This window comes from Schistocerca piceifrons, chromosome 7, assembly GCF_021461385.2.
Source record: "Schistocerca piceifrons isolate TAMUIC-IGC-003096 chromosome 7, iqSchPice1.1, whole genome shotgun sequence".
NCBI classification, from domain to species: Eukaryota; Metazoa; Arthropoda; class Insecta; order Orthoptera; family Acrididae; genus Schistocerca; species Schistocerca piceifrons.
Genome location: NC_060144.1, coordinates 406525424 through 406537774, shown reverse-complemented (window position 1 = coordinate 406537774; position 12351 = coordinate 406525424). Strand labels below are relative to the sequence as shown.

Below are 12351 nucleotides of genomic sequence, written 5' to 3'. Positions count from 1 at the left end.
CATTGACGAGATACTGTTGGTAGCCCCTTGGTTCATCTGGGTGGTCAGTTGCTCAACAGGTGCATGTGCATTTACCCATACAAAACCCCGCTGCTTTTGTTCACCGCCGTGGTCTGTGGCCTGTGGTGTACCACCATGATGAAAATTGTAAATCTTTTTAAACAGTATCCTTTGTTGTCACCAGTAACGTTTCCTTATGATTGGTAGTTACATTGTACTAAAAAGTTACATGTACAGTTCCAAGAAACGTTGTTCAAATTTTGAGAAAAAGTTTACCGATACAGAAATTCTGTATATGCTGACTCTAGTCAGATCAAGGAGCTCTTGTCCAGGAGATGATGTAACACATAAAATCAAGAAAACACTCAATTTTTATTTTATTTTATTTTTTTATTTATGCATTAAGTTCTGTAGGACCAAATTGAGGAACAAATCTCCAAGGTCATGGAAATTACAACATAAAAGTGATAACAGATAAAAATAAAATGAAACTTCCTGTCAGATTAAAACTGTGTGCCAGACCGAGACTCGAACTCGGTACCTTTGCCTTTCACGGGCAAGTGCTCTACCAACTGAGCTACCCAAGCATGACTCATGCTCCGCCCTCACAGCTTTACTTCTGCCAGTACCTCATCGCCTACCTTCCAACATTCTGGAACCATCCTCCAGGCTGTGGCCAAGCCATGTCTCCGCAATATCCTTTCTTTCAGGAGTGCTAGTTCTGCAAGGTTTGCAGGAGAGCTTCTGTAAAGTTTGGAAGGTAGGAGATGAGGTACTGGCAGAAGTAAAGCTGTGAGGGCGGGGCACGAGTCGTGCTTGGGTAGCTCAGTTGGTAGAGCACTTGCCCACAAAAGGCAAAGGTCCCGAGTTCGAGTCTTGGTCCGGCACACAGTTTTAATCTGCCAGGAAGTTTCATATCAGTGCTCACTCCGCTGCAGAGTGAAGTCTCATTCTAAAAATAAAATGTTTATGAACCCAAAAAAAGTCAATCCAAAAGTTTAAGTAAACACAATCGACAATACAACAAGAATCAGCTTAATTTTCAAGGAACTCCTCGACAGAATAGGTGGAGTGACCCTTGAGGAAACTCTTTGGTTTTGATTTGGAAGTATGTGGATTACTGGTAAGATTTTTGAATTCAAGTGGTAGCTTATTGAAAATGGATGCAGCAGTATACTGCACACCTTTCTGCAGAAGAGCTAAGGAAGTCCAATCCAAATGCAGGTTTGATTTCTGCCGAGTATTAGCCGAATGAAACCTGCTTATTCTTGGGAATAAGCTAATATTGTTGATAAGAAATAGGCCAATGTCAAAATACCCAGACTCGTGAACAGGGGTCGACAAGAGGTTCGAGAACTTACACCACTTACTGCCCGAACCGCCCGTTTCTGATCGAAAAATATCCTTTTAGATTGGGAAGAGTTACCCCAAAATGTAATACCATACTACGTAAGTGAATGAAAATAAGCAAAGTAGACTAATTTTTGTGTTGAACGCTCTATCACTTCAGATACCATTCGAATAGTAAAAATGGCTGCACTAAGTCTTTGAACAAGATCCTGAACGTGGGCTTTCCACGGCAGTTTACTATCTATATGAACACCTAGAAATTTGAACTGTTCAGTTTCACTAATCGTATGCCCATCCTGTGAAATGAAAAGTCAGGTTTATCCATATATATCCATCTGTGTTAAGGAAGTAATGTGTTTTATAATAGTATTAATCTTAATTTTTTTATAATACATATCTGATAAAATATGTGTGTTCGTATGCATGATATGAATTACAGCAATATAGATTCATTCATGGAGGTGAGTGTTGTACAGTTCTTCTCCTAAGTAATAGAGATCCACAGAGCAAAACTTTTAATTTGTATTAAAACTGTCACAAAAAATTGCAACAATGTTTTCTTTCTGTGTTTTTAAAGACATACTGCAACATATAGAGTAGGTAATTTGTATTTGTTGGCAGATCTTTTAAAGAATGATTTTGTGCCAGTAGTAATAATTTTCTGGGTTCTAATAGTCATTCTTGTTTCATTTCAGCTAATGCTTCACTGGAACTATTACATGGAAAAGTACTTGCAGGAGTAACTGATGTTACTGCATCAAATCTATTGGCACAGTTTGTGAAGCACATGAGCAGTGATCCTGATGCAGACTTTACTGGGGTGAGAACTATAGTAGTAATAAAACTGTGTAAACCTCATGCAGTTTGTTTATTAAATCCTCCCCCTCCAGCCCAGAACCACAATACATTTGTTGTATTGTTGTACCATATCATCTGGCTGGATACATAGTGCCTCACACATATCAGACTCATTGTCTGGACACTTTGGCAGTGGGGATAAGACTTTGGTTCTAGTGTGCTTTGTGGTGGGTCTACAATTGATTGAACAATTTTAATTACTAATTAATCGTGGCCACCTGTAGAACCACTGGGCCAGTTTCCTGGGGTCCTTCTGTGTGTGTTAGAAAGTGTTATCAGTAGTTTGTGGTTTGTTACCAGTATGAAATTTTGTACCTAATAGTTAGTGCCTCTTTGATTGTGAGTCATTTGATAGTGTTACAGACAGTGCTTTAGAAGCAAAACCTATGGACTGTTCCAATCTATCTACATTTTTATGCAACAACACAGCATCTGTGCCATGCTGTGAAATGTTGGTGGCTAATACCTTATGTTTACCTGGCAGGAGTGTGACCACTCTTGCAGACAGGAAAGTTTTGTTTTATGCTACAATTCAAAAGTTTTCATTAGTTCATTTAAAAATGGTATATTTGACAATATTAGATACAAACTTCTGTAACAATTGACTGTTCTTATGAACTACTGTAACTTTTCAAGGTTTACGGGAGCAGGAAGCTCCACTGAGACCTCAATGTGGTTTTCAATTTGCTTTTGCTCGTAATGTGACCCAACCGTCTTACACTCTGTTGAAAAAACTTTTTTTTTATTTGCTTTGTACATGGTTCAGTCACAATAATATGACCACCACCTATGTTCGACATCATCATGCAGTAACCACTGACAGACAGCAGCTGACAGCACTAGCAATGGTGGATGTATAAAGCATGTCAGGGGACAGGGAAAACAGTGCAGTCGTTGTCGAATGCAGAACTGAGAATTTATCTGATGTCTAAAACAGCAAGATCATTGGATTTCAGGCTAAGGATGTGGAAGGATTTCCAGAACAGCTAAGTTTGTAAACGATTGGCGTGCCGCCATAGTTAAAGTATACCATGCATGAGAAAATGGTTTTATCGATAAATAATGCAGAGGCAACTGTGGTGCATCACATGGCCCGTGTGACAGGGGTGCATTATGACTGTGGACATGTTCATGGACAAATAGATGTGAAACTGTTGAGTAGCTGTCTGTGTAGGTGAACCAATGGGCTAACCACCTAGTTCGTGCACCTTTTCTGACTGCTGTTCATCGGCAACAAAGACTGGAATGTGCATGCCAGTACCGCAGCTGGACATCCACTGTGTGGCGACACGTGACCAGACGGACTATGTTTTATGCTCTGTCAGACGGAGGGTCATTGGAATTTACTGCGTGAAATGTCTGAAAACAAACACCCTGCAACATTCTTCAGAAGGGTCCAGGCCAGAGGAGGAGCATTATGGTCTGGGGAATGTTTTTATGGCACTCCCTGAGTGATTTTGTGATTCTGGAAGGCACAGTGGCCCAACACAAATATACATTTATCCTTTAGGACCATGCCAACTCCTACATGCAGTTTGTTTTCTCTCAGCATGATGACATATACCAGTGGGACAATGCAACATGTAACACAGCTCACAGTGCACAAGCGTGAATTGAAGAGCACCAGCATGAGTTTGTCATACTCCCATGGCCACCAAACCCCTTGGGTTTAAACCAAATCAAAAATCTGTGGGACCACATCGATCATTCTGTTTGTGCCATGGATCCTCAATTCAGAAATCTTGTGCAGCTGGTCAAGGCATTCGAGATGGCACGGCTCCACATCCCCGTCAGTATCTTCCAGAACCTTCCTCCATGTCTTGCAGCAGTCTGTGCTGCAAATGATGGCTATTCAGGCTTTTGTCAGGTGGTCACATTGTGACTGGACAGTGTAGTTCATTCTGCTGGATGTATTAGATAGCATCCGTAAGTTATTTATGATTCCAGGAACTATGATTAATTATTTTAGATTTTATTGGAATATCGTAGGGGAACTTGTGAGGAAATGGAGGACAACTATAACAATACAATTCAAATTTTGTATTTGGCATCATGAGCTTTTTTATGTTACAGGCAAATACAGCTTAGTTACATTTATTATGGTAAAGCACTGATAAAGGATAGCGCTGTCAATTGTTCCTGTGGCTACAGTATTGTACAAGTACTTACCCGAGAATATGCATTGATCTTCGCTTGAAATAGCGACGTGTGAAACAACAAAAATGGAGGAGGGTCAATGCTTTTACCATTGCATGAGCTGAAAAATATTATTGTTCATTGTGGACCATGGTCAAACATGGGTAATATATTCTGTATATAGTGACTTTGTGTTAGAAAATGTGATGTTCTGTGGTATCAGACTCATTGAATGTCAGATTTTAAAGTTAAAACTTGTAAATTTGATTCTGCCACTAGAAGAGTCAGTCTCCTACTAACATTGAGGTTTTATGTGACAGGCACTTTAATGTAGTCACTTAAAAGACCCGAGATGGGGAGCTGATGACTGTATATTTCTCTTCAGTGACTGAAGGCTTTGAGCTCGCCATATCAGTCTGAAAGTTCTTGACGTATTGTTTATGAACAATGTCAGTAGTGTCTTGGTCAATGTAGAGTACTCCTAGTTAGATGCAAGTACCACACTGTTAAGCACAGCTGGCTATTAGAAGACAGACACAGAGATTTCCATACACACTGTCTGCTTTACCAACAGATCAACATATGCAGTCCCTCCTATTTCTCCTCCAACTTACCATTCATATTGGAAAAATTTGTTATCACCAGAGAAAACTCCTTCATCTCTCACTCCATGGTACAACCAGTGTCCGTAAAACCTGTTTGGCAGCAGGAACCCAAATTTCAAATGATCTCTCTAACTATATCAGACAATGTGATCATACCTCTAGCTGCAAAACATAGCTAATGACTTACCTTCTTTGTACTCACCCTTTACCCTATTAAATCAATATATCGTCCTTTCTCATTAGACATTTACCATTTCCCAAAGTCCTTACCTGTGGTAATCTACCTGAATTCTTCCCTTAGAACTCACTAAATAATATCTCAGGTTTTTTTACGTGTACTCTTGATTACACGTCCTCTTCCATGGTAATGATGGCAAGTTGTGATAAAATATGGAAAATTACTGTGGCTGTGCTTGAAGTAACACTCAGTACATGGCTGGTTGGTTGTGAATGCCACTAGGAATAATCTTTTTAACACTGCTTGTTCAGGACAGTATAGTTTCTCCTTGACAACTTCTATTCCTTAGAATAATTCCTATTATTGTAATGTGAGAAAGGTGGTCAGTAAGAATTACTAGCTCTTATCTGTATGTTTAAAATAAATAAATAAAACCTATTGATATTGAGCATGTAGCAACATTTACTAATTAATTTGCAATGTGAATGTGAAAGACCCATTCTGCATCATCATAATTGATCATGCAAAATGATCTTGGAACATGAAGCTAATTAACTGAGGAGGAGTGACTACTTGTTTCTTTGACAGCACTGCTCTTCTCATGGGTGTATTTTCAACAAACGCTGTGGTTGCAGATAATAGATACAATAATGATTGATGACGAACATCAGTTGCACCACTCTGTACGTAACAGGTTATTCTTTGACTTAAATGATTTCTCTGTCATTTGTGATAGCCTATTCTGCTGCTATTTGCATTTCATATTGTTATGACACTGCCAGGAGCTAGACAAATGACTGTCTCATGTCAACTATGGTGACAATTGACAATCCAAACACCTCCTCCTCTTCCTCTTCTGTCTCTCTCTCTCTCTCTCTCTCTCTCTCTCTCTCTCTCTCTCTCTCTCTCTCTCTCTCTCATGTTTCAAATCTGTTGAAACTTGAATCAAGCAGACATGTTACATACCTGGATGTTTGGTACTAATCAGTGCCAATCATCATCAAGTTTTATCAGAACTGTCTTGCTGGTGGAGTTTTACACTGCTTAAATGAGGAACCTTCTAGATACTATTGGTCACACCTGGGCCAGAACTCTTATTGATGTCTGGGAGAGTTGCAAAACATGGCATGGTCAATGTTTGATTTTGAAGTCCCTAAACAGATGGATAATAACACCTACATCGGTATGTTTCCTCTTGGTATCAGCAAGATAAGATGGGCACAAGCACCCAGCACTGCAGGCAGTGCGCCAGTGGCCTAGTCCCAAAATTGCTACCAAGGACTTGCGGTCCACCAGCAGACAGACACCATGGACTTGCCTAGTTGCAGGCACTGTGATGATCACATCATTTTTGCTTAGGGGTAATCTCAGGTGCACTAGAAAAACTTCAGAGTAAAAACAATCAGATATCCCAAACCGTCTAGTCCCATGCTGACTAGAAATACTGGCCTGGGCACACATTGGTGCTGTTAGCAAAGTAGCTCTGTAGACTGTGAGCTGAGCTGTGGCTAGACAAAGTCTACTGGCAGTTTGTGGACTGAACTCTGTACAATCTCAAATACTTGCCTTTCGTGCTGCACTAAATTAAGTATAATGACATAAATGATTAATGGAAAATCTCATATAAGATGTGAAACAAATACTAACAAAGAGATAGAGGGGCTGGCCAGTACTTACCTCAGCTCAGTACAGCCGATAGATACACATAAAACAGAACTGAAAATTTACAAAAATACGTGTGTGCATGTTTTGAAATTTAGTTTCAATACAGAATTCAAAATGTAACATTTGATATAAAACCTTTTGTCCTATAGTATGAAAACAATCATTTATGAAAAAGTGTGTGTGTTTTGGCTAGTTTCAAGATGATTGGTGCAGAAGTAGCAAGTTGCTTATCGCCAAATGACACTCTATGCTCTAAGTTCTTTTTTTCTTTTAAATAAAAACTGAAACAGTACCATCATTTGTGTTACTAAGGAAAAAGATTTCAGTTACTTCATAGTTTACGCAGTTAAAGAAATTGCTTTACTTTTTGCTTCAAGAGTAAATAATAATTCATAAACAACTATGTCATTATACTGAAAATTTACATTCCTAGCTTTCGGAACTTTGTTCCTTCATCAGGGAGGAGAGAGGGGAAAAAAGGGAAGAAGGGAAAGTGGATTCAGTTACTCACAACCCAGGTTATGAAGCAACAGGGAAAGGTAAACAGGGAGGGTAGCAAGGATGGAGGCATGGTTGTCAGAGGGAAGCCAAAGATATTCTACTGTAAGTACTGTGCCAGCTTCAAACCAAAGAGGATGCATACAGAAGTAAAGGGGTATATAGTATAAAGATAAACACAACTATGTAGGATGAAAAGATGTGTGAATGGCTAAAGAGGAAAGGGAAAGAGGAGAAGACTGAAGAGTGAATGGGAGTGAGGTTGTTTAACGTAGGTTCAGTCCAGGGGGATGGCGGGATGAAAGGATGTGTTGGAGTGAAAGTTCCCATCTCCGCAGTTCAGAGAGACTGGTGTTGGGTGGGAGAAGCCAAATGGCACATACGGTGTAGCAGGTTCCTAGGTCCCTAGAATTATGCTGGAGGGCATGCTCCGCTACTGGGTATTGGGCATCTCCTAGGCGGGTCTGTGTCCGTTCATGCGCTCAGCCAGTTTAGTTGTTGTCATGCCGATGTAAAAGGCTGTGCAGTGCAGGCATGTCAGTTGATAAATGACATGTGTAGTTTCACACGTAGCCCTGCCTTGAATTGTGTATGTTTTACCAGTAGCGGGGCTGGAGTAGGTGGTTGTGGGGGGATGCATGGGGCAGGTTTTGCAGCGGGGTCGGTTACAGGGGTAGGAACTGCTGGGTAGAGAAGGTAGTCTGGGAATATTGTAGGGTTTAACAAGGATGTTACGGAGGTTAGGGGGGCGATGAAAGGCAACTCTGGGTGGTGTGGGGAGAATTTTGTCAAGGGATGACCTCATTTCAGGGGTTCTTGAAGAACATCCCGACAACCCCCAACATCACCCCAGCTGAATCCCGTGCCATTAAGGAGCTGAAAATAGACCACTCTATTGTCATCCTCCCGGCGGATAAAGGCTCCACAACTGTCGTACTTGACCGTGTGGAGTATGTGGCAGAAGGACTGCGTCAACTCTGACACCTCAACCTACAAAGCTGTTACCCAGGATCCCATTCCCTCCATCCAGACTGAGCTGCAAAAAATCCTAAAAATCCAAGGTCCCTCACAAGGCCTCACAACGGCTTCCATAGACTTACTCACTCCACCTGAGCCACGTACCCCTACCTTCTACCTATTACCCAAAATCCACAAAGAGAACCATCCTGGCCGTCCCATTGTAGCAGGCTTCAAATCCCCAACCGAACGTATCTCAGCTCTGGTAGACCAGCACCTACAACCTATCACTCGCAGACTCCCATCCTACATCAAAGACACAAACCACTTCCTAGAACGCCTCAAATCCATTCCCACTCCTCTCCCACCTGAAACCTTTCTTGTCACCATAGATGCTACATCCCTTTACACAAACATCCCACATACCCATGGTCTCTCTGCCCTTGAGCACTACCTCTCCCAACGCCCACCCGAAGATCTTCCAAAAACCTCGTTCCTTATCACACTTACCAACTTCATCCTCACCCATAATTACTTCACTTTTGAAGGCCAGACCTACAAACAAATCAGGGGAACGGCCATGGGAACCAGGATGGCTCCCTCCTATGCCAACCTCTTCATGGGCCGTATGGAGGAGGCTTTCCTGAAGACCCAACAGCTGCTTCCCCTGGCCTGGTATAGGTTTATAGATGACATCTTTGTGGTCTGGACTCATGGTGAAGAAACACTCCTTAATTTCCTCCATAACCTCAACTCCTTTTCGAATCTGAATTTCACCTGGTCCTTCTCCAAAACCCAAGCCACCTTCCTGGATGTTGACCTTCATCTTGTTGAAGCTCACATCCACACCTCTGTCCATATCAAACCCACAAACAAACAACAGTACCTTCACTTTGATAGCTGCCATCCTTTCCACATCAAACGCTCCCTTCCCTACAGCCTAGGTATTCGTGGCAAACGTATCTGCTCCAGTGACGAATCCCTCAACAATTACACCAATAACCTGACCAGTGCTTTCCTCTCCCGCAACTATCCTGCAGACCTTGTCCACAAACAGATTTCCCGAGCAATACATTCCTCCCCGTCCAACAACAATGTTCCTACCCCCAGACCACACAGAGGCATCCCCCTTGTCACCCAATATTATCCTGGCCTCGAAAACTTCAACAAATTACTCCGCCAGGGATATGACTTTCTCAAGTCAACCCCTGAAATGAGATCATCCCTTGACAAAATTCTCCCCACACCACCCAGAGTTGCCTTTCGTCACCCCCCTAACCTCCGTAACATCCTTGTTAAACCCTACAATATTCCCAGACTACCTTCTCTACCCAGTGGTTCCTACCCCTGTAACCGACCCCGCTGCAAAACCTGCCCCATGCATCCCCCCACAACCACCTACTCCAGCCCCGCTACTGGTAAAACATACACAATTCAAGGCAGGGCTACGTGTGAAACTACACATGTCATTTATCAACTGACATGCCTGCACTGCACAGCCTTTTACATCGGCATGACAACAACTAAACTGGCTGAGCGCATGAACGGACACAGACCCGCCTAGGAGATGCCCAATATCCAGTAGCGGAGCATGCCCTCCAGCATAATTCTAGGGACCTAGGAACCTGCTACACCATATGTGCCATTTGGCTTCTCCCACCCAACACCAGTCTCTCTGAACTGCGGAGATGGGAACTTTCACTCCAACACATCCTTTCATCCCGCCATCCCCCTGGACTGAACCTACGTTAAACAACCTCACTCCCATTCACTCTTCAGTCTTCTCCTCTTTCCCTTTCCTCTTTAGCCATTCACACATCTTTTCATCCTACATAGTTGTGTTTATCTTTATACTATATACCTCTTTACTTCTGTATGCATCCTCTTTGGTTTGAAGCTGGCACAGTACTTACAGTAGAATATCTTTGGCTTCCCTCTGACAACCATGCCTCCATCCTTGCTACCCTCCCTGTTTACCTTTCCCTGTTGCTTCATAACCTGGGTTGTGAGTAACTGAATCCACTTTCCCTTCTTCCCTTTTTTCCCCTCTCTCCTCCCTGATGAAGGAACAAAGTTCCGAAAGCTAGGAATGTAAATTTTCAGTATAATGACATAGTTGTTTATGAATTATTATTTACTCTTGAAGCAAAAAGTAAAGCAATTTCTTTAACTGCGTAAACTATGAAGTAACTGAAATCTTTTTCCTTAGTAACACAAATGATGGTACTGTTTCAGTTTTTATTTAAAAGAAAAAAAGAACTTAGAGCATAGAGTGTCATTTGGCGATAAGCAACTTGCTACTTCTGCACCAATCATCTTGAAACTAGCCAAAACACACACACTTTTTCATAAATGATTGTTTTCATACTATAGGGCAAAAGGTTTTATATCAAATGTTACATTTTGAATTCTGTATTGAAACTAAATTTCAAAACATGCACACACGTATTTTTGTAAATGATTACTTTATACTTCCCTGTGAAACGTTTATGCCAAATACTGTACTTGGCTTCTGTCTAGCCTCTTTCAAAAAACACACACATACATATGGATAATTGGCAGCTTCATTCTTCCCCACAAAAATGTTTATGCCCAAAACTGTACTTCAGATTCTTTTCAGTCTCTGAATTTCAAAACCACACACACACATTTTCATAAACAATTGCTTTACAATTCCTTACAAAAACTTTTAGGCCAAATAGTGCACTTCATTCCTTCATTCTCGCCTAGCCTCTGAATTCCATCACACACACACACACACACACACACACACACACACACACAGAGGCGCGTGATAAAATTTTAAAATGAATATGTCACAAAATCTGTATTACACACACAACTTAAGAAATGGAATTTTCTCTCTTGTTTGTAAGCTTCTTCAAACGTCATAGTTCAGAATTGTTATATAGGAGAAGTGGGATGGAATTACTGAAAAATATGGCATTTACATATTTATTTACAAAATATTTTTGTTTTCATCAGTTTTTTTTAACTGCCTGCCACTTTGTTTGCTTGGTATAGTGTCATTGACACCATTAGATTATTTATCATCACCTTGCACAATCAGAAATTGATGTTTAGAAATATGTCCCTCAAAGTTCTCTGGCATTTACAGGTATCATATAAATGAGCCTCATCAGGATCACAGATCTCCAACTTAAGACTATACATTTAGTGCAAAACGGAAAGTTGATGGAAATCACCAATGAAAGTACCTGAATACACATCCAATACATGTTTCAACATGTACCAAGCAAAAGTAGTCACCATAACAGTGTTCTCAGCGGGGACTGTCAACCTTCCGTGGTCACATTCAGCAATGAAGTCATTTGGGTTGGGTAATTCGACTTCCTTACCAGATTGGAAATATAACACATTTAAGATAAAGTTCCTTCTTTAGAGCACAACCAGATGTGTACATCAGTAAAGACAGAAAACTTTCTGGTACCTTTCATATTTTAAAATTCTCCCTTGTTGTTGTTGTGGTCTTCAGTCCTGAGACTGGTTTGATGCAGCTCTCCATGCTACTCTATCCTGTGCAAGCTTCTTCATCTCCCAGTACCGACTGCAGCCTACATCCTTCTGAATCTGCTTAGTGTATTCATCTCTTGGTCTCCCTCTATGATTTTTACCCTCCATGCTGCCCTCCAATACTAAATTGGTGATCCCTCGATGTCTCAGAACATGTCCTACCAACCGATCCCTTCTTCTAGTCAAGTTGTGCCACAAGCTCCTCTTCTCCCCAATTCTATTTAATACCTCCTCATTAGTTATGTGATCTACCCATCTAATCTTCAGCATTCTTCTGTAGCACCACATTTCGAAAGCTTCTATTCTATTCTCGTCTAAACTATTTATCGTCCACGTTTCACCTCTATACATGGCACACTCCATACAAATACTTTCAGAAACGACTTCCTGACATATAAATCTATACTCGATGTTAACAAATTTTTCTTCTTCAGAAACGCTTTCCTTGCCATTGCCAGTCTACATTTTATATCCTCTCTACTTCGACCATCATCAGTTATTTTGCTCCCAAATAGCAAAACTCCTTTACTACTTTAAGTGTCTCATTACCTAATGTAATTCCCTCAGCAT

General features: G+C 41.1%; 1 protein-coding gene across 5 annotated transcripts in view; it reads left to right on the top strand.

The window, feature by feature from the left end:
• The window catches only part of LOC124805353, a 114624-nt gene that overhangs the window by 22705 nt on the left and 79568 nt on the right, over positions 1-12351 (top strand). For all 5 annotated transcript variants that reach the window (XM_047265890.1, XM_047265889.1, XM_047265891.1 and 2 more), the window contains exon 3: positions 2046-2170. In XM_047265890.1, coding sequence (XP_047121846.1) covers positions 2046-2170 — 125 coding nt within the window. The remainder of the gene's footprint in view (positions 1-2045; positions 2171-12351) is intronic.